At 37.4% G+C, this 25,773-nt stretch overlaps 1 protein-coding gene and 1 long non-coding RNA gene across 9 annotated transcripts in view; one reads left to right on the top strand and one right to left on the bottom strand.

Moving 5' to 3' along the window:
• Positions 1-25,773, bottom strand: part of CBLB (Cbl proto-oncogene B) — a 214,374-nt gene that overhangs the window by 98,004 nt on the left and 90,597 nt on the right. For all 8 annotated transcript variants that reach the window (XM_005548241.4, XM_005548244.4, XM_005548242.4 and 5 more), the window contains one exon: positions 24,126-24,272. In XM_005548241.4, coding sequence (XP_005548298.3) covers positions 24,126-24,272 — 147 coding nt within the window. The remainder of the gene's footprint in view (positions 1-24,125; positions 24,273-25,773) is intronic.
• On the top strand, positions 4,436-11,326 carry LOC141409741 (uncharacterized). The gene is made up of 2 exons (XR_012431727.1): positions 4,436-4,565; positions 8,699-11,326. It is a non-coding gene; the product is annotated as an uncharacterized lncRNA (long non-coding RNA).

The raw sequence follows: 25,773 nt of genomic DNA, 5'->3' as shown, positions 1-25,773 counted from the left end.
ATTTTAACATGTAATACAGTTACATGATCCAAAAAACTTAGAAGAGCACAGAATGGTAACTAGGGAAACGTCTCTCGACCTCTCCCCATCTGACCAGTTTCCAACTGACCTACCCTCCTTCCCACCATGAAAATTAGTGACACCCAGGATGCATTTCTTAGTTAACCTTCCTGCTTCAGAATAATGCCTATTCCTAACTTGGCAGAAGAAAGAAATCATTCAGTTTTTAAAATTTAAACTACAATTTTTTACAACAGAATAGCATAAAAGCCGTCCCTCTTATAAGATAGCATCCTCTTATAAGATAGTAAATATTTAAATCTTAGGTTTTCTTTACTAGTATCTCTGAAATACAAGAATCAGGCAGAATAAACTAAATTGTGCCTGGCCCCATTCTGTATCAATCCACTCAATGAGATATCACCATAAAGGTACAACTTGATATTCAGTAATTTTCTGCAGCAGTGGTTGTCAAACTTCAGCATGCATCCAAATTATCTGAGGCTTGTTAACATAGCCTGATCCTCAACCCAAGATACTATGTTTCAGTAGCACTGGGGTGGGGCCTGAACATTGACAGCTATAAAATGTTCCCTGCAGCTGCTGCTGCTGCTCTAGAGACAACACTTAGAGAGCCTACTATAGCTACTCATTGCTAAAACAAGGCACTGTTGGGGAAATACAATTATAGAAATAAAGATAACATCTTTGCCTTTGAAGAACACACTTTAGGGATAGAAGTAAAACCTGTAATGCTAAAGAATCTAGAGTGGGGTATATAAGGACATGCAAGCTGGGTGATGGATACACAGCAAGTGCTGGAGGGATTCCAGAGAAACAGTCTGTGGGAAGTGGCAGAAATTAATGGTGAGACAGATTGACAACACTATGCTGTATAATTTATAAGAGAGTTTAGGTTTGAGGTACCATTAAAAGAAAAATATGAGGCTTCATACCTCAAAAAGTTTTTCTCTATGTATGAAAAAAACAGGAAACCACAGAGAACTGAGGAGAGATACCACATCAGATGCCATTTAGAAGAAACACACGTCAGGCTCTGATTAAGGTTAACAAAATGCTGCTGTTTTAAAAACACAAGGAACACTTTTAAGAATATTAGGGAGCTGTTGATTTACAATGAAGTATAAATATGCAATTATGTCCAGCTTCATTATAATTACCATGAAACCAATGTCTAAGAAGCACATTTTTCTTTTCCAAATTAAAGTTTCAAATACTCAGAACACAAAAGGGACATGGATCATGATACTCAGAGTAAAAAAAATATGATCAGAGAACCCGTGACTTCAGAACAGTATAAATTTTATTTTTTGTATGAAGAAGTTAAAGCATTTTGTTTCGTATATAAAGTATACAACATAAAGTGGTCAAACTGTAAATATTTATTTTGTGTATAACATATAAAAAGTTTTTTTAAAAAAGGCCAAATAGACACCTTCCACATCTGTTACTATAAAAATGATTCTAATCTAGTATGTACAGTGAATTCAATTCATAATTCTTTTGAGCACCTAGTGATTTCCCAGAGCCAGTTATACGAGATGTATGAACTTAAGAAAATTTTGGTCTTATGTACCCCTTCATAATAACAATTTACAAAAGGACAAGTTACATTTCCACAGTACTTGTGTAAATGAAACTTTGTCAGATTACTCGTGATAAACCTCAAAGCCAAAGAGGCATTCACTGGAATCTTAATTAGTGGTAGTAATAGGGATTAGGAAGCCAGGGCATTATTTTGTTAACTTTTCATATGTGAATGTTTGCACAACAGATACCCCTCCTTTGATCACCTCAGCAAAACACCCATTATTGTGTAGGAGGTGGGGGTGGGGAACAGAGGTAGGGGGAAGGGGATTTCAAGAATGAAGAATAGATAGAGAGCATAACAACATAGTCTTTAAAAACAAACAAAAATTAGATTATTCTCAACTGTTGCACTAAGGCTCTAAACTTTCTTAAGACTAAGTGGCTACCATTCTTTTTTGAGGTGTATGGGAGGAAGGGAACCCAGAGAGCATGAATTTTCACACTTCTATTTAAACTTCTGCAAAAAGACAGCGGTTTCTACTACCTCTTCCTTTAGAGATGAAGCAATTATCTCTAATATGAGAGAAAATATTAATGAGAGAAAATATTAATGGCAAATTGTTTTACAAATGTAGAAATTTCAGGGTGCTGGCAGAGACCTGGGAAGAAGTAAAGGGAAGAGACAGAGACAGAGACAGACAGAGAGAGAGAGAGAGAGAGAGAGAGAGAGAGAGAGAGAGAGAGAAATGAAAGAGCCAACTAAACTCCAAGTTTTCACTAATCCAAAAATCTTTCAATATGTTCTAGTTGACCCTTACAATTATAAACCACTTAAGTTGCAGGCTGAATTGCTTTTAAAATACAGTGGAAAAGTATAAGTAATTGTCAATCTACAAAGAATAGAATACACATATAATTATATGAGCAATAATATAATTTCAGGATCTTTTTATTTCAAATAAGAGTAAGAACTGCTATTTATTGATGGCTTACTACCATTTATCTATTATACAGAAATCTATTGATGACTTTTTGTTAAAGTGATAGTTCTGTTCATATAATGTCATGAGACATAAGAATATGATAAATAAGACTACGTTATAATCCTGTTATTAGATAATGAGTTCTAGCCTGTCTACCAAAAAAACAATAGTAAACCTCTTTAAAGTCTTGAAAAACAGTATCCTTTCAAAGAAAATGGGATTAATCAGATGCAGGGAAATAAATCTGGAAAGGTGTCAGCTGGTCAGTAGTGGACAGATCACTTAATCTTCCAGGCTGGTTTTCTCCTGTGTAAATGTGGAGAAGTGTATTAGATATTCTAATTTGAAAATCCTGCAATTTTAAGAAAAAGGTAAGAGGAATGGAAAATAGAAAGTGTGAGGAGGATGATTTTTTTTTTTTAAAAAGGTAAAACATTTTCATTAAACCACTAGTTTGTAAAAGGTTAAAGGTTTTAGTTTCAACTGATAGGAAAAACAAAAAACATTTCATACAATACAGGGTGAATATCAACAGAAGCTAGGGTGTTTGCAAACAGGAATTTTGTATACTACTGGTGTGAATGAGAATTTACACAGCACTTCTAGAAGGCAATTGGGAAACAAATTTCAAAAGCCTATACATTATAACTAAGAACATCAACTTCCAGGGATTTCACCTAAGGAAATTATGTCCAAAAAATATACAGCAGCCAAAGGCCCATCCACAAATCTTTGAAATGCAGTGTTGTTTATAAGACAAAATATTTGAAAATAAATATATTCACTAGTAACAATTTTGTGCAGAAAAATATTTATTGTCATGAAAAAGTGTTATTGGGATATTACTAAATGGAAACAGTATTTTTAAAATTTTGTCCTTTATGATCCAATGTTAAACTATAATGTCTGGAGATACCACAAATGTAATAACCAGATTGTGGTGGAAGGGATTATAAGTGATTTTAAAAATATATTTTCTGAATTTGTACATGGTTTTTAACTTTTTATATGTCTAATATGCTCTGGTGTACTAAAAGAATAGAAGATGTACTAAAACTTTTAAATATATGTAATTGTAGAAGAATCAATGAAAAACACAAAGCAGTATCTGCTTATGACATAGCTTTATGTGTAGAAAATACAAAAATTTTACAGATTAAACTATAGGAAATAAGAACATTGAACATGGTTGCTGAATACAAAATTGATATAAAGTATCAGTTATCTTTCTTATATTGGCTACATATAACTAGAAAATGAAACTTTAAACATTTGATTTTTATAATGCTATCTAAAAGTCCCAAATAAATAGAAATAAAGCTAACAATAGATGAGCAAAGCAAAAATATCAATATACACACATATACAGAGATATAAAAAACATAAATAAAGGTATATAACACTTTAATGGTAGATTCATATTACAAAGAGTTCTTCCCAAATTGGCCTAAAAATTTAATATAACTGAAATAAACAATCCCAGGAGGTATTTTTTGTAGTAGATACTAATAAACTGGTTCTGAAGTACATGGGAAATGCAAGAGTCAAGAACAAAAAAGGTAATCTTCACTAAGAACATTAACAAGTATATACTCTTTACATTAATTAAGACAATGTGGCATTGGTACAAGCATAGACAAACAGATGGAACAAAACTAAAATTTTAGAAACATGTACCCATATATAAACACTGGATGATATAGTTTGGATATTTGTTCCCCCCAAACCTCATGTTGAACTGTAATCCTCAATTTTGGAGGTAGAGCCCAGTGGGAGGTGATTGGATCATGGGGGCATGTTTCTCATGAATGGTATAGCACCATCGCCTTGGTGCTGTCCTCACGACAGTGAGTTCTTACAAGATCTGGCTGTTTAAAAGTGCATGACACCTCCCTTGCGCTCTCTTCCTCCTGCTCTCACCACATGTGACATGCAGGCTCTGCTTCACCTTCTGCCATGAGCAAAAGCCCTCTGAGGCCTGCCTGGAAGCCAAGCAGATGCTAGCACCACGCCTGTACAGCCTGCATAATGGTGAGCCCAATAAACCTCTTTTATTTATAAATTATACTTGATGTTATATATCCAGTTTCTGTGTTAGGTTGTTTTAGCAGTGCTATAAAGAAATACCTGAGGCTGGGTAATTTATAAATAAATAATCAAATGAATAGGTTAATTGTGGTACAGCTATACAATGAAGCAAGGAGAATGAATAAAGTACTGCTGCATGCAAGTAGAGAGTTGAATTCCATAAACATAAAAAGAGGAAGAAGCCAGTTTTTTTCCAAAACAGTATAATTAGTATGTTTTCAACTATGTATAATTTTATGGTGCCATGTATCAGAACTACTAGGTGGTGACTATGTGAGACTTTCTGACGGGCTGAGAGAGGGCGTCCTCCAAGATGGAGGTAGTAAGGTATTACTACTTTATCTGCGTAGCATATACATGGGTATGTTTACTTCAAAAAATTTCTCACTCTACATGTATGATTTGTGTACTTTTCCCCATGTACATTAAACTTCAATTATATATTTAATTTTTAAAAAATATTACACTAAAAATCCAAGACTAAAAACAAAAAGTAACTACCTTAATACAAACAAGGAAATCGACATGTTTGTTTATTGTTGGTTTGTTCTGTTGCTGTGGTATTAGTGGTGGCAGGTGTTTAAGATCCGTAGCTCAGGATCTTGTAGCTCAGGAATATATACTATCATCCTCATTTTAAACAAAAAGAAAATATGTTCTATATACATTAGCCCAACTCTATTTCTAATTTTATGTAAATTTTGTCAGAAAATTCACCTTGATCAACTAAGATATGTTCAATGTCAGTATCTTTAAATCGAGGGCAAGCTTTGTTCAGAAGATAATAGGATATTTGTAACATATTTGACATGTTTTGATTACATTATGGACACAAAATATTAGCACTGTGATTCCTAAGTCCATTGACATTTTGTATATAGTTATTCCTTAAATCCAACCTTCTTTTTTCATGACTCCACTTTTTAAGAATATGAAGATAGATTCTTATCAGGCCATTATTACTCTTGCTGTTCTATCAACAAGGGAAAAGCAATTGTTTTCCAGCAATCTACAGAAACAACGTATCAAAACACTCTGGTCACACAGTCACCATATAGCAAGTCATCTTTGATAGGATGGTAACCATAGTTACCAAGGATATTCATAATTAGATTGAACCACTCTTCCTCATACATGAAAATTCCTGACACTGATAAAGACATAGAGGCTGGGTATTTATGCTGGATAATTTTTATTTGTCAAAAAGCTCATAACACTTAGTCTATAGTGTAGATAAGCACTACTGTCACTTATTGTTTGTGTGTCACTTTTCCAGCCAGAAACCTCTGTGATTGGTGGCACCATTACCCGAGTTTTCCTCAGGCCTGCTGGGCTCATTCCACCAACTCGACCTGGCAGGCCACACTCACCGTGCACTATCAGCACAGATCCCACACCTGCCAAGGGCGAGTCAGATGTGGAGCAACAAGTGGTGCATGAGCAAGTGAGCGTGGAGTCGGCCACTGCGCACAGCCACGCACATTGGCTGCTGTAGCAGGGCGGGCAGCTCTGGGCACCAGCACAGGCACTGGCTCTGGGCAAGCCAGTGGCAGGATCTGACGTACAGCAAGTGGCTTCCGCTGTGCGTACCTGTGTCTGGAGGAGGGGAACACAGTGGCACCCAAAAGCTTGGAGACTCCAGAAACTACAGAGCCCCAAATGGGGTGTCACAGCCCTAGCTCAGGGAGCCTGTAGGTGTGGGTTCCCCGAAGAGCCACAGCTCTTCTCTCCTTCTCATTGCCCACAATGTGGGGAATGGAGGGAGTAGAGGGTGGGTACATTTCAGCCCTGTTTGTGTTACTGTTTTTTCAGTCCTGCCATTTGGCAGTCCCTGAGTTCTTGTCCCGTGTCCAGGAAGAATGAGGTATACAAACAACTGGAGGGTGGGAAGGCAGAAAGGAGCTTTACTGAGCAGCAGAACAGCACTCAGGAGACCCAGAGTGGGCAGTTCCCTTTCTGCAGGCAGATCATCCCAAGGAGTCAAAGAGACTCAAATTGGGTAGCTTCTTCCTGCAGCTGGTAGTCTGATGTCTGTGTGAGTCCGGCTGGGTCTGGAGGTTTTTATGGGCTCAGAAGGGAGGATGTGTGTGCTGACTGGTCCACAGGAAGGCCCAGAAAAAGCACCGCAAGTTTTCATTCCCACTGTGAACTCCACCAGGAACTGACAGCCCAGCCCTGAGGCTGTAGGCTGTCCCTGTCTTGAAAGTGGGGCTTCAGTGGGGACCTGCGCCTTTCCACCCATGAGCCTGTCTGCCTCCTGCTGCCACCAATCATGTCATCTACAGGTGCCCTGGGTGTTTCTGTGGAGGGTTGCCTGCAGGCCCACATGGAGCTGCCCTCAACTCTACCCCCTTGGCCTCCCTCCAGTGCTCCTTGGTCCCGAAGTTTGGAAAGGGGTGAGTTGGCAGGGAGCTGGCATGTCAGCGCCATCCTGAGTGTGTGCACACCCAGCCAGGTCACAACAGTGCCCATGCTTGGCCACAGCTTTGCTCCATCCCAGAGCAGGCACTGGGAGCAGGGTGAGGCCAGACAACAGGAGCAGGCACTTCCAAGCCTGCTGGGGTAGGGGGACTTCCCGGTCCCCAAAGAGTGTAGGGATGCCCAGGTCCACAGCTGCAGCTGCTCCTGGAAGCACGGGGCTCCAACCTCATTAACGCGGAAGAGGGTGGGGCTCCTGCCTGTTCCCACATCCCGCCCACTCCATGGAGCACACAGTCCTGGCCATGCCTCCCCTATTGCAGCATCTTCACAGCAGCCGCTTCAGACGGGCAGCTGCGGCCATCATTACTTCTCTGTATAGTGGACAAGTATTTTTCATATATTCACATTCTGAAGCCTAAATCTAGAATCATATTTTTATAAGATTGCAGGAACACAGGAAATAGCTTCTTTAGTATTATTTCTAATCTTCTCAATTCTTTCGTTCACATGATAGATTTGACGCTTTCTAGCTTCTGGTCTCACATGCTAACCTTTGAACATAATAAACAATAAATTTGCTATAGTCATAAAATTATTTTTACATAATTCTATTTCTTTTCCGGCTTTGAAAATAAAGTTCATTAGTGGAAAGGAACAGGAAGAGGAGCTGAAAGTATGATCCATAATCATGTGTAAAAATTCCATTTAAAACTTTTCCACTTAGAAGTCACTGACTGTAAAAAATAGAAAGATTCCGGTTTTAAAACAATTAATACTTGTTCTTTTCTTTAACTGTTCTTCAGCATATATTCTCTGAAAGTTCACTAATACAGGATAAATTTATGAGATACAGCAGCTCACAGGTTATGCAACATACCTTTGATATGCTGAAGTCAGATTAAATAAAATTTAAAAATTACATACTCCAGAAAGTGCTGCCAAAGAGAGGTTTAAGTAAGGCTTTAGAATGATCTTTCCTTGGGAGGGGGGAGGGATTGCATTGGGAGTTATACCTGATGTAAATGACGAGTTGATGGGTGCAGCACAGCAACATGGCACAAGTATACATATGTAACAAAACTGCACGTTATGCACATGTACCCTACAACTTAAAGTATAATAATAATAAATAAATTTTAAAAAATAAAAATAAAAAAATAAAATATTAAAAAAAAAAAAAAAGAATGATCTTTCCTTTAGCAATAAGAGCTCAGAATTACAAACAAAAAAAAAGTCAATAATAAAACCAAGTTCCTTGTAAGTCTCTCAACATGAGCCAATTAAATTAACAACCAATGGGTGAAGTCTCCTAGATGTACAAGATAAACTGAGGCAAAAAATAAAGAGCTTCTGATAACATTTCTAAAACTCTGAAAGAAAAAACTGTGCATATATTGCTGTGCATAATTAAATCCATCAAAAAGTCATTTTAATAAAACTACTGAAATTTTAAATAACTCCTTTGTTATTAAAGACTAACAAAAACAAATCTACGCAAGAAAAACAACTATAGCATTTCCTATTAATAACCAACATTTAAAATAAGGAAGAACAGAAAGATCAATCATGAGCAGCCTATTACTGAAATGCAAATACCCACATATTGACTTTACTGTTGTTGTTTTTGTTTCTCATTTCATTTTGTTTTGTGGCAGGGTCTCATTCTGTCACCCAGGCTGGAGTGCAGTAGCGTGGTCTTGACTCACTGCAACCTCGACCTCCCAGGCTCAAGCGATTCTCGTGCCTCGGCCTCCTAAGCAGCTGGGATGAAAGCGTGCGCCACCATACCTAGCTAATTTTTGTATTTTTTGTAGAGACAGAGTTGTGCCACGTTGCCAGGCTGGTCTCGAACTTTTGGACTCAAGTGATCCACCTGCCTTGGCCTCCCAAAATACTGGGATTACAGGCATGAGCCACTGCACCTACCCCCTACACACTGACTTTAATAATGATGTGGTTTGGCTGTCTCCCCATCCAAATCTCATCTTGAATTATAGCTCCCATAATTCCCACATGTTGTGGGAGGGACCGGGTGGCAGATAATTGATTAATGGGCAGTTTCCCACATACTATTCTCGTGGTAGTAAATAAGTCACATGAGATCTGAGGGTTTTATAGGGGTTTCTCTTTTTGCTTGGCTCTCATATTTTCTCTTCTCTGCTGCCATGTAAGATGTGCCTTTTGTCTTCTGCCATGATTGTGAGGTCTCCCCAGCCACATGGAACTGTGAGCCCATTAAACCTCTTTTTCTTTATAAACTACCCAGTTTTCAGTATGTCTTTTTCAGCAACGTGAAAATGTACTAATACAGTAAATTGGTGCCAGTAGAGTGGGGTGCTGCTGTAAAGATACCCAAAACTGTGGATCCAACTTTGGAACTGGATAACGGAGAGGTTGGAACAGTTTGGAGGGCTCAGAAGAAGAGAGGAAGATGTGGGAAAGTTTGGAACTTCCTAGACACTTGTTGAATGGTTTGACGAGAATGCTGACAGTGATATGGACAATGAAGTGCAGGTTGAGATGGACTGAGATGGAGATGGGGAACTTCTTGGGAACTGGAGTAAAGGTGACTCTTGCTATGTTTTAGCAAAGAGACTGGCAGCATTTTGCCCCACCCTAGAAATTGTGTAACTTTTAACTTGAGAGAGATAATTTAGGGCATCTGGCAGAAGAAACTTCTGAGCAGCAAAGCATTCAAGAGGTGACTTGGGTACTGTTAAAAGCATTAAGTTTTATTCATTCACAAATATATGATATGGAATTGGAACTTATGTTTAAAGAAGAAGTGGAGCATAAAAATTCAGAAAGTTTGCAGGCTGACAATGTGATAAAAAAGAAAAACACATTCTCTGAGGAGAACCTCAAGCTAGCTGCAGAAATTTGCGTAAGTCAGGAGGAGCCAAATGTTAATCACCAAGACAATGAGGAAAATGTCTCCAGGACATGTCAGAGGTCTTCATGGCAGCCTCTCTCATCATAGGCCTGGAGGCCTAGGAAGAAAGGTTTCATCGGCTGGACCCAAGGCTAGGTCTAGGTTTCATCGGCTGGACCCAAGGCGCTGCTGCTTTGTGTAGTCTCAGAACTTAGTGCCCTGCATCCCAGCTACAGCTATAAGGGGCCAACGTTGAACTCAAGCTTTTATTTCAGAGGGTGCAAGCCTCAAGTCCTGGCAGCTTTCACATGGTGTTTGAGTCTGCAGGTGCACAGAAGTCAAGAAGTTGAGGTTTAGGAATCTCTGCCTAGATTTCAGAAGACGTATGGAAATGCTTGGATATCCAGATAGAAGTTTGTTGCAGGGGCACGGCCCTTGTAGAGGTAGACATCTGTTGTAAGGGCAGAGACCTACTTCTGCTAGGGCAGTGTGGCAGAGAAATGTGGGGCCGAAGACCCCACACAGAGTCCCCACTGGGGCACTGACTAGTGGAGCTGTAAGAAGAGGGCCACTGTCCTTCAGACCCCAGAATAGTAGATCTACCGACAGCTTGCACCATGCCCCTGGAAAAGCCACAGACACTCAACATCAGCCCATGAAATCAACCAGGAGGGAGACTGTATCCCTGCGAAGCCACAGGGGTGGAGCTGCCCAAGACCACAAGAACCCACCTCTTGCATCAGTGTGCCCTGGATGTGAGACATGAAGTCAAAGGAAATCATTTTGGAACTTTAAGATTTGACCAGCTCTCTGGATTTCGGACTTGTGTGGGGCTTGTAGAACCTTTGTTTTGGATAATTTCTCCCATTCAGAATGGCTGTATTTCCCAATGCCTGTATCCCTACTGTACCTAGGAAGTAACTAACTTGCTTTTGATTTTACTCATAAAATCAAAAACTTGCTTGCTTTAAATTTTACTCATAAGTGCAAGGGACTCCTGTTGTCTCATATGAGACTTTGGAATGTGGACTTTTGAGTTAATGCTGGAATGAGTTAAGACTTTGGAGGACTGTTGCAAAGGCATGATTGTGTTTTGGAGTGTGAGGACGTGAGATATGGGAGGAGCCAGCAGCAGAATGATATTGTTTGGCTGTGTCCCCACCCAAATTTCATCTTGAATTGTAGTTCCCATAATTCCCACATGTTGTGGGAAGGACCTAGTGGGAGGTATTTGAATCATGGGAGTGGTTTCCCACAAACTATTTTTGTGGTAGTGAATAAATCTCACATTGGCTCTCATTTTCTCTCGTCTGCTGCCACGTAAGAAGTGCCTTTCGCCTTCCACCACGATTGTGAGGCTTCCCCAGTCACGTGAAACTGTGAGTGCATTAAACTTCTTTTTCTTTATAAATTACTCAGTCTCAGGTATGTCTTTATCAGCAGCATGAGAAAAGACTAATATAAGTAAGTTTTATTTACTTTGCTATTAAGTCACACTTTCTCTACCAGCAGAACATGATTCTAAAAAATCAAAGAATCTGAGATTCTACTCTTCTTGCAAGCTAACAAGTTGGCCTACCAGTTTCATGTATAGTGGCAGAAGACACTGGGTTTCTGTCAAAGGACTGGGTCAGAGTCAAAGGACTTTGTAACTCCCAGCAAGTGCAGTGGCTAGAGTACCAGCATTTCCTTGCACTTGTTCCCTAAACACAAATTCTCCTAAAAGAATGCAAAGACGGCCAGGTGACATCTGCATAAACTGTGGGTTTGATTCTGGAGTAGAATCTAGAACTTGAGGAACCCAAACATTTTATAATGGATAATGCCTGTCCTTTGACCCAGGGAGAAATACTACCTCTATTTTACGAGGCTTTAAGATCCTTGCTCTAGAAGGAGACCGTCTCTCCCTTTATTGACCCAAGTAGACACATTCAGCAGAGAAGAGAACAGATGTTTAGAGGATTAAGACCAGGACCTCTATAAATCCAGGGGCACACACTATTAGTCCAGTGGTTCCAAATAGCTTTCAGATATTAAAAAGTCAACTATCTGGGGACCAGGTAGATAATATAAATGAGTAAAGAGGCCCAGGAAAGGACTGTGATGAATTGGAAGAGAGATGATGTAAAAAAAAAAACAGCTGGCACCCAGGTCTAGCCAATTGCTGCCATATCCCAATTCATACCTATTGTTGCCATCATTCCTGGTTTTTCAGTTTCAAAACAATATTTTTTGTGTGAAACCAATAGTTTTTGGGCACTATGAACCATGCCCATGTAAGACAACAAACTTAATGGTGTATATTCTCACTGCTCCACCAACACTGTTCTCTTTTCTCTCTCCCTCTCCTGGGGACTCTCTATTCCCTAAGACACAACAACACTGAAATTAGGCCAAATAATAACCCTAAAATAGCCTCAAGTGCTCAAGTGAAAGGAATAGTCACAAGTCTCTCAGTTTACATCTAATTATGGACATGATTAATTTTAGTGAGAAAGGCATGTCTAAAGCTGACATAGGACAAAAGTGAGGCCTCTTGGACCAAACAGCCAAGTTGTGAAAGGAAAGAAGTTCATGAAGGAAATTAAAAATGCTACTTCAGTGAACACATGAATGATAAGAAAGCAAAATAACCTTACTGCTGATATGGAGACAGTTTTGGTGGTTTGGTTAGATCAAACTAGCCACAACATTCTGTTAGGCCAAAGCCTAATCCAAAACAAGGCCCCAACTCTCTTCAATTATATGAAGGGTAAGAGAATTAAGGAAGCTTCAGAAGTAAAGTCTGAAACTAGCAGAAACTAGTTTATTGAGTTTAAGAAAAGAAGCTCTCTCTAACATAAAAGTGCAAGGTGAAGCACCAAGTGCTGATGTAGAAGCTACAACAAGTTATACAGAAGATCTAGCTAAGACCATTGATGAATGTGGTATACAAAACAACAGATAATTAATGTAGATGAAACAGCCTTAAGAAGAAAGAAAATGCTGTCTAGAAAATGCTAGAGCTAGAGAGAAGTCAATACCTAGCTTCAAAGCTACGTGATGGGTTCAATCATACCCCAAACCTCAGCATCACGCAAAATGCAATAACTTGCCTATGTACCCCCTAAATAACCTCCAAAATAAAGGTTGAAAAAGAAAAAAACAAAAGCCTCTGATAGTTGCTCACCCTTTCTACCATATGCAGATATTGCAAAAAGATGTTTGGTCATCCATAAATTAGGAAGTGGGTCCTTACCAGACACTTTGTCAGCACCTTGATCTTGGACTTCCTAGCCTTCAGAACTATGAGAAATAAATTTCTTTTATTTAAAATAAAAAAATAAAAATAAAAATAAAAAAAAGCTTCAAAGGACAGTTTCATTCACTAATCTAAAAATCCTAGGTCCTTTAAGAATTATGGTAAACCTACTCTTTCTGTGCTCTACAAATGGAACAAAAACCTGGATTACTGAATATTTTAAGCCTACTGTTGAGATATGCTGTGTAGAGGAAACAATTCCTTTCAAAATAGCACTGTTCATTGGCAATGCCCCTAATCATCCAAAAGATTTGATGGAGATGTACAAGGAGGTTAATGTTGTTTTCATGTCTTCTAACACAGTACTCATTCTGCAGCCCATGAATAAAGGAGCCATTTTGACTTTCAAGTCTTACTATTTAAGAAATACATTTCCTACGGCTATAGCTGTCATATATTGTGATAGATCTGGACAAAGAAAATTGAAAACCTCATGGAAAGAATTTACCTTTTTAATGTCATTAAGAACACTTATGATTCAAGGGAGGTCAAAATATCAACATTAACAGGAGTTTGGAAACAGTGAATTCCAAATCTCATGGATGACTTTGAGGATTTCAAGACTTCAGTGTAAGAAGTAACTGTAGATGTAGAATTTGCTAGAGCACTAGAATTAGAAGTAGAGCCTAAATATGTGGCTAAATTGATTGAAATCATAAAATTTCAACAGACAAAAAGTTGCTTCTTATAAAGAAGCAAAACAAGTGCTTTGTTAAATGTCATTTACTCCAGGTGAAGATGCTGTGAACAGTGCTGATATTACAATAAAGGATTTAGAAAATTGCATATACTTGGTTGATAAAGCAGTGGCAGGGTTTGAGAGGATTGACTCCAATTTTGAACGAAACTCTATTGTGACTAAAATATTATCAAACAGCATTGCATTTTATAGATAAATATTTCATGAAAGGAAGAATCAATTGATGTAGTAAACTTCACTGCTGCCTAATTGTAAGAAATTGCCACAGTCACCTTAACTTTCAGCAGCCACCACCCTGATCAGTCAATAGCCATGAACATCGAGGCACAACTCTCCAGCAGGTAAAAGATTACACCTCACTGAAGGCTCAGCTGCTTGTTAGCATTTTTTAGCAATATTTTTTAGTTAAGGTACATACATTTTTTTTAGACATAATGCTATTGCACACCTAACAGACTGCAGTATAGTATAAATACAACTTCTATATTCACTAGGAGGCCAAAAATAATCTATATGACTTGCTTTATTGCAATATGCACTTCATTGTGATGTACACTTTATTGCAGTGGTCTCAAACTAAACCCACAATATCTCTGAGGTATGCGTGTACTAGTAAATTAATTTATTATTTGTGACATTCTTTATGTGATTTTCTAATTGTACAGAGCTGATTTTAAGTATTTATCTTCTTTTTATATCCTGTCTTCCCCAAATTGAATATTGCTTATAGGTAGAAAATTATAATTGGCATCTTAGTTTTTTTGTATCTTGTTACAATGAATTGAACAAAATAGGCCTCCAATAAATATGTAAGTTTTTATTTTCCTTATTGACATAAAGATACCTGAATTTTTTTTTTTTTAACAGGCAACAAAGGGAGGTGGCTAACTAGTAGAAATATTAACTAGTGATTCTTTGAATCCTACTTTAGTTCTTTTTTCTTTCTCTTTCTGCTAGAAGTTTTCATTGTAAAAACTCTTAATTTCTCCTGTATACCCCCTCTTTTAATTTAATATAATTAAGTTGTGTTTTCTTTACCTAGAGGGAAAACTGATCTAGTTAATATGCTAGAAGAACATATATCTCACTAGCTGGAAAGGTAAAGAAAGTATTTTCCTTTGTTTCTTAGTAAAAGTGAAAGGAACATACAGGAAACCAAAGAAGGTCCTTATCGCTTTTGCAGGAAATCAATCGTAGAGGCAATAAATTGAGCTATAAATAGATCATTTTCCCCCCCATGATAACCAAGACAGTTTCTTATCTTCAATTCTACTTTTATCTTGGGATACATATAAAATAATTTTTTTAATTTTTCTTTTTTTTTGCTTTTAGATTGCTAGGGAGTATGAAACTGCCATCATACAAAGTCAAATGTAAATTATATTATTTAGAGAATTAATTAATTAATATACTGGTAGTATCTGGAGCACTATTAAAGGTTTAAATTGGTTAATTATTCCACAAAATAGAATGTTTATTATATGCCAGACACAGTTTTATGTGCCTTAGAGATAAGGTTTAGCTACTTTAAGTCTTCATAACAAACACAGACGGTAGCTATTATTAGTATCATTCACATTTTATAAAGGAGGAAAAAGATGCATAGAAAAACCAACTAGATTCCCCAAAGGCACATAGTGAGTAAATGTTGCAGTCAGAACCTGTCCAGGGACAGATGATCTGGCTCCAGAGTGTGCATGCCTAACCCTAAGTATGCTGTCTCCCAGTCAATCAAGCAAGTAGGCTCCACCTCACACAAACACATGCTCATGCACATTCCTCTACTTCTCAACTCATCTGAATTAAACGTGCAATGGTTCCTGAAAGCCTATATATCAAACATTGTGCTGAGCTATTTTAGAAATACAAAGATGAATAAATAAGCTTGATTTCATGGAGCATATAGTCTAGGGGGAAGTATGACAACTAGACAAATAATTGTAATAAAACCATAAAAATAGTAAATGCAGAAGATAAGTCAGAGATTAGAGAAGTTTAAGAAGAGATCTAGTAATAACACTAATGGGAAAAATCATGAGCAAGATTATCTTTGAGGGATTAGTAAGAATTTTTTATGCCAGGGATTATAAAAATCTTCAAGCAGAAGGAGCAATATGAGCAAAGACATAGAAACCTATCATTGCTGATGTGTCAGGAAAGAGCCAAATAAGCCAATTTAACTGAAGAACAGACGTAAGTAAAGGAAGAGAGAGCTTAAATGGCAGAAAAGTTGCATCTTATATTCATACATTCAACTAACAACTACTGAATGTCTATAATGTATACAGTACATAAAAGACTCATTCAACAACCATTTAGAGAGTAGCTTAAAGATTACATTGAAAATGAGGCTAGCATATGTGAAAGCACTGAATACAAAATCTGACATGGAACAACCTAATAAACGTGTCTGTTTTCACCAACTTTTGCATAGAAAGTCATTGAAGACTCTTGCAATCAAGCAAGAAAGACCTACATAGTAAACATATTTTAAAATATAAATGTGTCTAAAATACAACAGCAACCAAAGTATACAGTAATTAACATAGATCACATGGAAGGGTGTAAATGAACAAGAAAAACTCAGAAAAGTGGACTTCTGAACTGAACTTAAAGAAAGGTGTCAAAATTCTAGGACAGAAGAAAAAGAAGAGGGAAGAGAGGCATCTAAGGAATAGAAATGTAGGAACTGATTATTTAAAAAGAGATCAATTTGTATATAATGAAGGCACTGCAGATTGAAAGTAGAGGATAGACATTGTCCATCCATGCAGTTATTCACGTAGTCTGTTAACAATTATTATTGCTGCTGGGCACGGTGGCTCATGCCTGTAATCCCAGAACTTTGGGAGACCGAGGCAGGCGGATCACCTGAGGTTGTGAGTTCGAGACCAATCTGGCCAACATGAAGAAACCCCGCCTCTACTAAAAATACAAAAAAAAAAATTGCTGGGCGTGGTGGCGCATGCCTGTAATCCCAGCTACTCGGGAGGCTGAGGCGGGAGAATTGCTTGAACCTGGGAGGTGGAGGTTCCTGTGAGCCAAGATGGCGCTATTGCACTCCAGCCTGGGCAAGAAGAGTGAGACTCCGCCTCAAAAACAAAACAAAACAAAGCAAAACAAAACAAAACAAAAAAATTATTGCCTAAACATTCCAGGAAATGTGTCAGGCTCAAAAACACAAAAATAAGTAAGATGCCGTCTCTGCCTCCAAAGAAACTTTCTAGTCTATTGGAAACCTCTCAATTGAGAAATGGGGGCATGTCAGCAGTTCACTGTAATCTGTTATGACAGATGTGAGCTCAGGTACCTGGCAGCACAGAGTAGGGATATCCATTAGGGTACTAAAGTAAAGCTTCCAAAGTGGCAACACTGGTTAGGGCATGGGTGACTGCCTATCCAAGCAGTGAATGCAACATAAGAAACCAAAGACAATGAGGAGTAAAAAATGAGACATACATCAGGAAATACGAATAGTATTGAGTCGTTTGTTTCTTTGCAGATGAGTTAAGTATACAAAAATCATAAGCAGAAAAAAAGAAGCCAGAAAAAAAAGTTTATAAAGCTTGTGATGTTAATGTAATTTTAGACTTTAACCTAGAATTAATATTCATGGAAACACTTCAAGCAAAAGACTGGAATGATTAGCTCTGCTTTTTAGAGAGCTCACTGGTCCCCTAAGAACAATTGGGTAGGTTGTTATTGGAGATAGGGAGACCAATCAGAAGGTTGTTGGGGTAATGCAGAGTATGAATTTAAATTTGAAGAAGAGAATTTTAAGTATGAAGAGGACAGGATACATAAGAAGATTCAAAAGTTAGTATCTATGTTTCTAATTGAATTATAATTTGTTTGGAAATTTATGTCTATATCTTCTCAATGTTGGTTTTTTTTTTTTTTCAAGATGGCAGACTGGAGGCAGTGTTAGCATTCCTCTTCCACTTGGAAGGACAGAATAATGTGCAGAGACTCACACTGTGAATTTATTTTCAAAGAACCAACGCAGGAAATAAAGAAAACAGAATCTACAGACCCTGTGAAAGAATTGGTAGGCTACAGCCTACTACATGAGACAGGTGAAAAACTCTAAGTCCTCAGAGTGCGAGAGGGAGAGAGCCTGCCTCCGAGTACACATCCCCACTGGGGAATCTGAAAATCCAGGCCATTGGAGAAGCCCTTTACCCCTCCAACAGCTGGAACAGACTTAGGGAAATAAAAAAGCAAGAGCAGCAGCAGGAAGAGCTATGTAGGTATTCCCAGTCTCCAGCATGAACCCAGGGAAGCTATTCCTGACTATATCTCACAGGGACCCTCTGGAAGTCAGCCAATGACCTCAGGGAAAGGACACAGGATAAAAGAACCTCCCAACTGAATTTTGTAATATAATCTCGAGTGGAACAAATTCCCTTGAACAGAATGGGACGGGAGGAGTTGCAGCAAGCGGGAAGTGTGCTACAGACAGGAGAGTAGGAGCTGGGTGCCTGGCCTTGTAGGCAGACAAAGAGGTGCATGGGTTTTTGAAAGCCACGGCAGCTTTCTATGTGGAGAAGCTTATGACCTGGGGCAGGTCTGAGTTCCGTGTACAGGCTGCCTGGATCTAAACCAAACATTGTTAGCAGAGCACTGTGGGAGTGAGATCAGCCTTGCCAACTGCAGGAGAGCTGGGTAAGGTTTACTGCCACCCACTAACAATAACAAGCAGTGAGACTGAATCAGTAATTTTAAAAATGCAAACAAAGAAAGTCCAGGACAAGACAGATTCACAGCTGAATTCTACCAGACATTCAATGACGAATTGGTACTAATCCTACTGAAACTATTCCAAAAGACAGAGAAAGAGGGAATCCTCCCTAAATCATTCTATGAAGCCACTATCATGCTAATATCAAAACCAGGAAAAGACATAACAACAGCAACAAACTACAGAGCAGTATCTCTGATGAAAATAGATGCAAAAATCCTCAACAAAACACTAGCTAACTAATACAACAGCACAACAAAAAAGTAATACATCACAATCAAGTGGGTTTCAGAGATATAAGGACAGTTTAACATACGCAAGTTAATAAATGTGACACATCACATAAATGGAATTTTTAAAAGTATATATAATCATCTCAATAGACCCAGAAAAAGCATTTGATAATATACAGCACCCCTTTGTAATCCCTCAACAAAATACGTATAGAAGAGATTTACCCAAAAGTAATAAAAGCCATATATGGCAAACCTATAGCTAACATCACACTGAAAGGCAAAAAGTTGAGAGCATTCCCCCTGAGAATTGGAACCAGACAAAGATCCCCACCTTCACCACTTCTACTCAACACAGTACTGGAAGTCATAGCCAGAGCAATCTGATTTTAAAAAAAAGAAAGAAGCAGCACACAAATTGTAAAAGAAGAAGTCAAACTGTCATTGTTCACTGATTATGTGATCATATACCTAGAAAAGCCTAAAGATTCATCCAAAAAGCTCCCAGATCTTATAAATGAATTCAGTAAAGTCTCAGGACACAAAATAAATGTACACAAATCAGTAGCACTCTATACACCAACATAACCAAGCTGAGAAACCAAGAACTCAATCCTCTTTACAATAGCTGAAAAAATAAAATAAAATACTTAGGAATATATTTAAAGAAGGAGGTGAAAGATCTCTCAAAGGAAAACTACAAAACACTGAAACACAGAAATTATAGATGATACAACCAATGTAAACACATCCCCTGCTCATGGATGGGAAGAATAAAATGACCACACTGCTCAAAGCAATGTACAGACTCACTATAATTCCCATCAAAATACCATCAACATTCTTCACAGAACTAGAAAAAACAATCTTAAGGTTCGTATGGAACCAAAAAGAGACCATATCACCAAAGCCATACTAAGCAAAGAACAAATCTGGCGGCATCACACTATCTGATCTCAAATTACAACACAAGGCTATAGTTACCAAAGCAGCATGGTACTGGTATAATGAGAGGCACATAGACCAATAGAACAGAATAGAGAACCCAGAAGTAAAGCCAAATACTTACAGCTAACTGTTCTTCGACAAAGCATACAAAAACATAAATCTGGAAAAGGATACCCTATTCAATAAATTGTGCTGGAAAAACTGGCAAGCCACATGTAGAAGAATGAAACTGGATCCCCATCTCTCACCTTATTAAAAAATCAACTCAAGATGGATCAAAGACTTACATCTAAGACCTGAAACCATGAAAATCCTACAAAATAACATCAAAGAAACTCTTCTGGACATTAGCTTAGGCAGAGAATTCATGGCAAATGCATAAAAATACAAATAAATAAATGAGATCTAATTAAACTAAAAAGCTTTTGCACAGCAAAAGAAATAATCAGGAGAGTAAACAGACAACTCACACAGTGGGAGAACATACTTGCAAACTATGCATCTGACAATGGACTAGAATCTAGAATCTACAAGGACCTCAAGCAAATCAGCAAGAAGAAAACAATCCCATCAAAAAGTGGGCAAAGGACATGAGCACACATTTCTCAAAAGACATATACAAACAGCCAACAAACATATGAAAAAATGCTCAACATATCACTAATCGGGAAAATGCAAATGAAAACCACAGTGAGAAACCACCTTACTCGTGCAAGAATGACCATAATTAAAAACAATAGATGTTGTTAAACATCTTTAAAAACAACGGATGTTGACGTGGATGTTGTGAAAAGGGAACACTTTTACATTGCTGGTGGGAGTGTAAATTAGTAACAACCACTATGGAAAACAGTATGGAGACTCTTTAAAGAACTAAAAGCAGAACTGCCATTCAATCCAGCAATCCACTGCCAGATATCTGGTCAAAGGAAAAGAAGTCATTTATGAAAAAGACACATGCACATGCTTGTTTATAGCAGCAGAATTTGCAACTGCAATGATATGGAACCAACCTAAGTTCACACAGACCAACAGGTGGATAAAGAAAATATGGTATATTTACACCATAGACTATTACTCAGCCATAAAAAGGAATGAAATAATGACTTTTGCAGCAACTTGGATGGAGCTAGAAACCATTATTCTAAGTGAAGTAACTCAGAAATGGAAAACCAAATATCAAATGTTCTCACTTTCAAGTAGGAGCTAAGTTATGAGCACACAAAGGCATAAGAATGATATCATGGACTTTGGGGTCGTGGTGGGGAAGGGTGAGAGAGGGGTAAGGGATAAAAGACTACATATTAGGTAGTGTGCACTGCTCAGGTGACCCGTGCACTAAAATCTTATAAATCACCACTTTAATCAATCACTTTTCTCAATGTCAAAAAGTACTTAAATAAGTAGCTCATGAGCTGCTACCTGACTTGCTGAGAAAAATGACTGCTACCCAGAGTCTAGTCACATTAATGTGCTTCTTTTTTTAACAGGCAGTAATATATTTTCCAAGCTTCATGCTTAAAGTTTCTAGATTATAAGCTATTATTCCAGAGTGTGAAGATTCAGTTTAGTATTGGTCTCATTTTGCTGAACATAGACAGACACATTTATTCAATAATGTCACTTTTCTTTTCCTACAGATTTCTATCTCTTGGTCAACAGACTATGAAAGGAAAGGCATAACTGTGTTGTTAAAATATTATATTCATTTGCATAAAAATTGACCATAAACAGAATTTCCCAAAAAATTTGCCATGATACATGTTGTGTTACTGTTCCCCTTGGGCCACAAGGCAGGCAGTGCCTCTTGGCTGCTGGGCTTGGGCCCTGAACAGAGAAGGTAGCACAACCATGTCTTCAAGAACAACAGTGCTATAGTTTGAATGCCCCTTCCAAAACTCATGTTAAAATTTAATTGCCATTGTGACTGAATTAAGAAGTAGAACCTTTAAGAGATGGCGCTGCCCTCATGAATGGATTAATGGTTCTGTTTTACGAGAGAATGCTGTTTTCAAGTTTAAAGGCACTGGTTAGGCTAAATGAAAGCATTCTCACATGGCCTCCATGAATCTCACATGGCCTCAATGAACAGTGAGATAAATGACATGCATGCTCCCACAGGAGAACTAAGTTTTGGGAAAATATAAACAATACTAGAGCATAATGAAAAAAAAAAATCAACCTTTTGAAAAGATGCACATTATTCATGCATATGTCCATTCATTCAATAAAATATTATGGAACCACAAGGTAAAAACCTAGGAAGAATAAAAAAATACTTTCTCCAATTATCTAATAAAGGAATCGCTAATTTGGATGACTATGGTAATGCATATATGTTCCAAAAGGAGCACGAAATTTGGCAGTTATCCACAAATTAAAAATGTTAAAAAAAATTAAGCAGCTTTCTCAATTCAGTAAAAACAGTGGATAAAGATGAAAAGACTTGGGAGGTAGGGAAAGTAACTAATCACTATTTCAAGAATCCCTCATTTGATGTAGTAGTGATTTCACTCATGTAGCAGTTGAAGAGAAATTTCAGCCCCTTGATGTCTGTGGTTATAAATAAAGGGAAATAAAGTTGTCTCAAATGCATAATTTTCTGTGGCTTGAAGTGCCAGCAAAGTAAACTCCTCTCTTAATAAAACCCATGAGCAATCTTTCCATTTTTTATTGACCTTATGACAAGTAAACAATTTTATAACTCACCAGAAGTTTCAGTTTTCAAAAAGAAATACCACAATCAATTTGTCCTATATATTTTCTTAAAACTTTAAAAAAGAAAGTTTATTTTGAAGGTTACCGACTGTTTGAACTAAGCTTAAAATGTTAATACATGAACTGCAACTACAGGAAACCCTCTCAGTTCCTACATCCCGAACCTGGCAGGACTGTTCTACTTTCTACAATTAATATTTAATTAGTATAGTCTTAGCTGTCTGTATTATTCTAATTCAGATAAGGATAAACTTTTTTCTAAAATTCTTCATTTCTGAATGAATATAGGAACATTATAAATAACTAGATTGCTACAACACAGAATTTCCATGATAATGGCAACAATGGTATTTTATCCTTTAGTGCCTAAAAGTAACTCTGAATACATTTTAGTATAATGTGGGAAATAGGCTTTAATATTTTGGCTGCCAAAAAAAGTATGTGCTTAATTAAATGTACATTACTCTATGTAGGTATATTCCAATCTTGATGACGACTATAGTAAACACAATACTTTGTAAGAAAAAAACAAAACAAAACAAAACAAAAACAAAAACAAAGGAAAACCAATATTGTAGTTCCCATATCAAAGTACTATAAAAAAAGTGTTTATTAACAATTTTTATGTCTAATTTCATCAGTTAAAGGACAAATACAGACCTTTGATACAAGATTAAAACAATAATCTATGTAAGCAATCACACTTCCTCCTTACTACTCAGCCAGGGCTTTGCCTACATTCTAAGACATTCTGAGGATGTGCTCTCATTAAAGGTAATTCTTAAAAAGTTACTGGGGAAACCACTTGCCTCCTGATGCTCATTCTTGATCATTTTACTGAGAAATTGGTGACAAGAGTTTCGCAACTTGTATATAAATTATGCTGACTTTAGACATTCAATTCCATTATTTACCAAACTCACCAGAATCTGTCTCTGTAGGGCATACCTAACAGAAAACATCTTTAGCTACTTTGCAACAGGCTACATCTTTGTGATAATGTTATCCTCATATCTTATTCACATATATATAATCTCTATGCAGTAAAACAAAGAAAGGCTGGATCAGGGTGCCAGGGCCTTCTCTCACCTCGATTTCAGATCTTAACCAAGCTTAGCATACCACCTCCTCCAGGGAGCAGTCCCTGATCACTGATCCCAAAGCAACTATTCCCCTCTAAATTGTCAGAGCAATTTACTTACACGATTTTTTAAAGTATCTATTCCCTTCTACCTTTTATTTTGTGTATTAAGCATATATTAAATTATAAGAAGTTATCAGCTTCTCATGTATAAAGACTCTTACATACTTCTGCTTCTCAGAACAAACTCAATGAATGCTCATGTAATAAATAACATTGTATATTTACTTAGTCATTAAAAAACTACTGTATTATTGAGGTATACCTTTGGTGGCTACAAAAATTACCAATCAATCAAAATGCTTATCAAAAATAATAAAATACATTCACAAAACACTCAAGTAAAATATATACCATATCCAACTGGAGGGAGGATACAGTAACCCTTGCAAGATAGATCCGCAGCTATAAAAATGATTTTTACTTACTTGTCTCCAAAAAACTTTCTCCAGAATTCAGCAGCATCTGCTTTTGTGATACGAAAGTTATCTCCCTGGAATTGACCATTGGGAAAGATTGCTTTGATTTCTGCCAGCATGTGACTGAAGATAAGGGACAGTTTTGTGAGATTTCGTCTGTAGGCACAAGGGAAAAAAATGAAGATAAGAAATAAATACCTATATGCATACAAATTTTTATGGGAATATATATTAAGACAAATGTTATGCATGTATCAACGTACGTCTTGATGGTTGATCATGAAAACCTCAACTGAATGCTGCCCTTAAAAACAATGTTTATGAAAACATTGAAAATTTTAATTCCTAACAAAGCTGTCAATTTATTAGTCATCCATGTATTCGTTTAACATAAACACAAATAAGATAAATTACATAATTTCACTGAGCTCACAGATTAATGGAAGAGATTGACACTTAAAAAATAATCATCAAATATAAATGGTAAACATAAAAGAGAGAGTGACTATTTCTACCTGGGGGAGTAAGGAAAGATTTGCTATCAGAGGAGAATCTAGGAAGAAAACTCATTGTTTGACAGATAAAAGACCTGGAGTGGAGAGAAAGGGAGGATGGAGAGGGAAGTAAAAGGTATTTCAGGCGGTAGAAATAGCATGTACAAAAGTTTAATACATAAGTATAAAATGAAAATGTATTTGTATTATATCATTTTTGGCATGGTTAAAGCAGAGCAGAGGGTAACTGGAGAAAATAACATGAGACAGAGTAAGAAACTTTGGTTGGGATATGACATAAAGAGGCATCTGAATCAATGCACAGTTTTTGTTAAACATACTTGCCACTCCTACCGAAATATCAGATTTTCTGAGGATGGGTTCTAGATATGTGCATATTTTAGAAGCCCCCTGGGCAATTCTAACGTGCTTTCCTCATTAAGAGGTACTACTATAAGAAATGGAGAGTCAGGCCAGGGGTGGTGGCTCACCCCTGTAATCCTACCACTTTGGGAGGCTGAGGCGGCCAAATGGCTAGAGCCCAGAGTTTGAGACCAGCCTGGGCAACATGGCAGACCTCATCTCTACAAAAAATTGGCGGGGTGTGGGAGCATATGCCTATAGCCCCAGTTATCAGGGAGGCTGATGTGATCTCTTGAGCTGGGAGGTAGAGGTTGCAGTGAGACATGATCACGTCCCTCCACTCCAGCATGGGTAATAAGAGTGAGACAATGTCTCAAAAACAAAAAATTAGAGAGAAAAGAAATAAATCGAGAGTCAAATGGATTAACAGATCCAGAATTTTGAAGACTTGATGAAGTCTGTTTTAGAAGGAAAAAACTGTGGTAGTATGACAAAATGGTTTAGAACGGAGATACAGGTGTCACCTCTATTCTAATTTCCATATTAAGTTCCGGAGATTCTGGCAAGATTTAAACCAGGCTTCATACTACAAAATAGTACTATCAATCACCTGTAATCCTTGCTAACATTTCTTAAATTTTCAATATTACGTTAACTGGCATAAAACTACTAGTGCTAGATAGGTAAGAAGCAATTAAAACACAAAATACTAAATAACTTCCCAGTTTTAAACAAAGCGTATTTCTTTATATCCCCTTTTGCTCAGAATGACCAGAAATCAATAGGTACATTCTGCATAT

The sequence above is a fragment of the Macaca fascicularis genome, chromosome 2 (assembly GCF_037993035.2).
Source record: "Macaca fascicularis isolate 582-1 chromosome 2, T2T-MFA8v1.1".
NCBI classification, from domain to species: Eukaryota; Metazoa; Chordata; class Mammalia; order Primates; family Cercopithecidae; genus Macaca; species Macaca fascicularis.
Note: the sequence above shows the minus strand (reverse complement) of the source record. Positions and strands in the feature narration are given on the sequence as shown.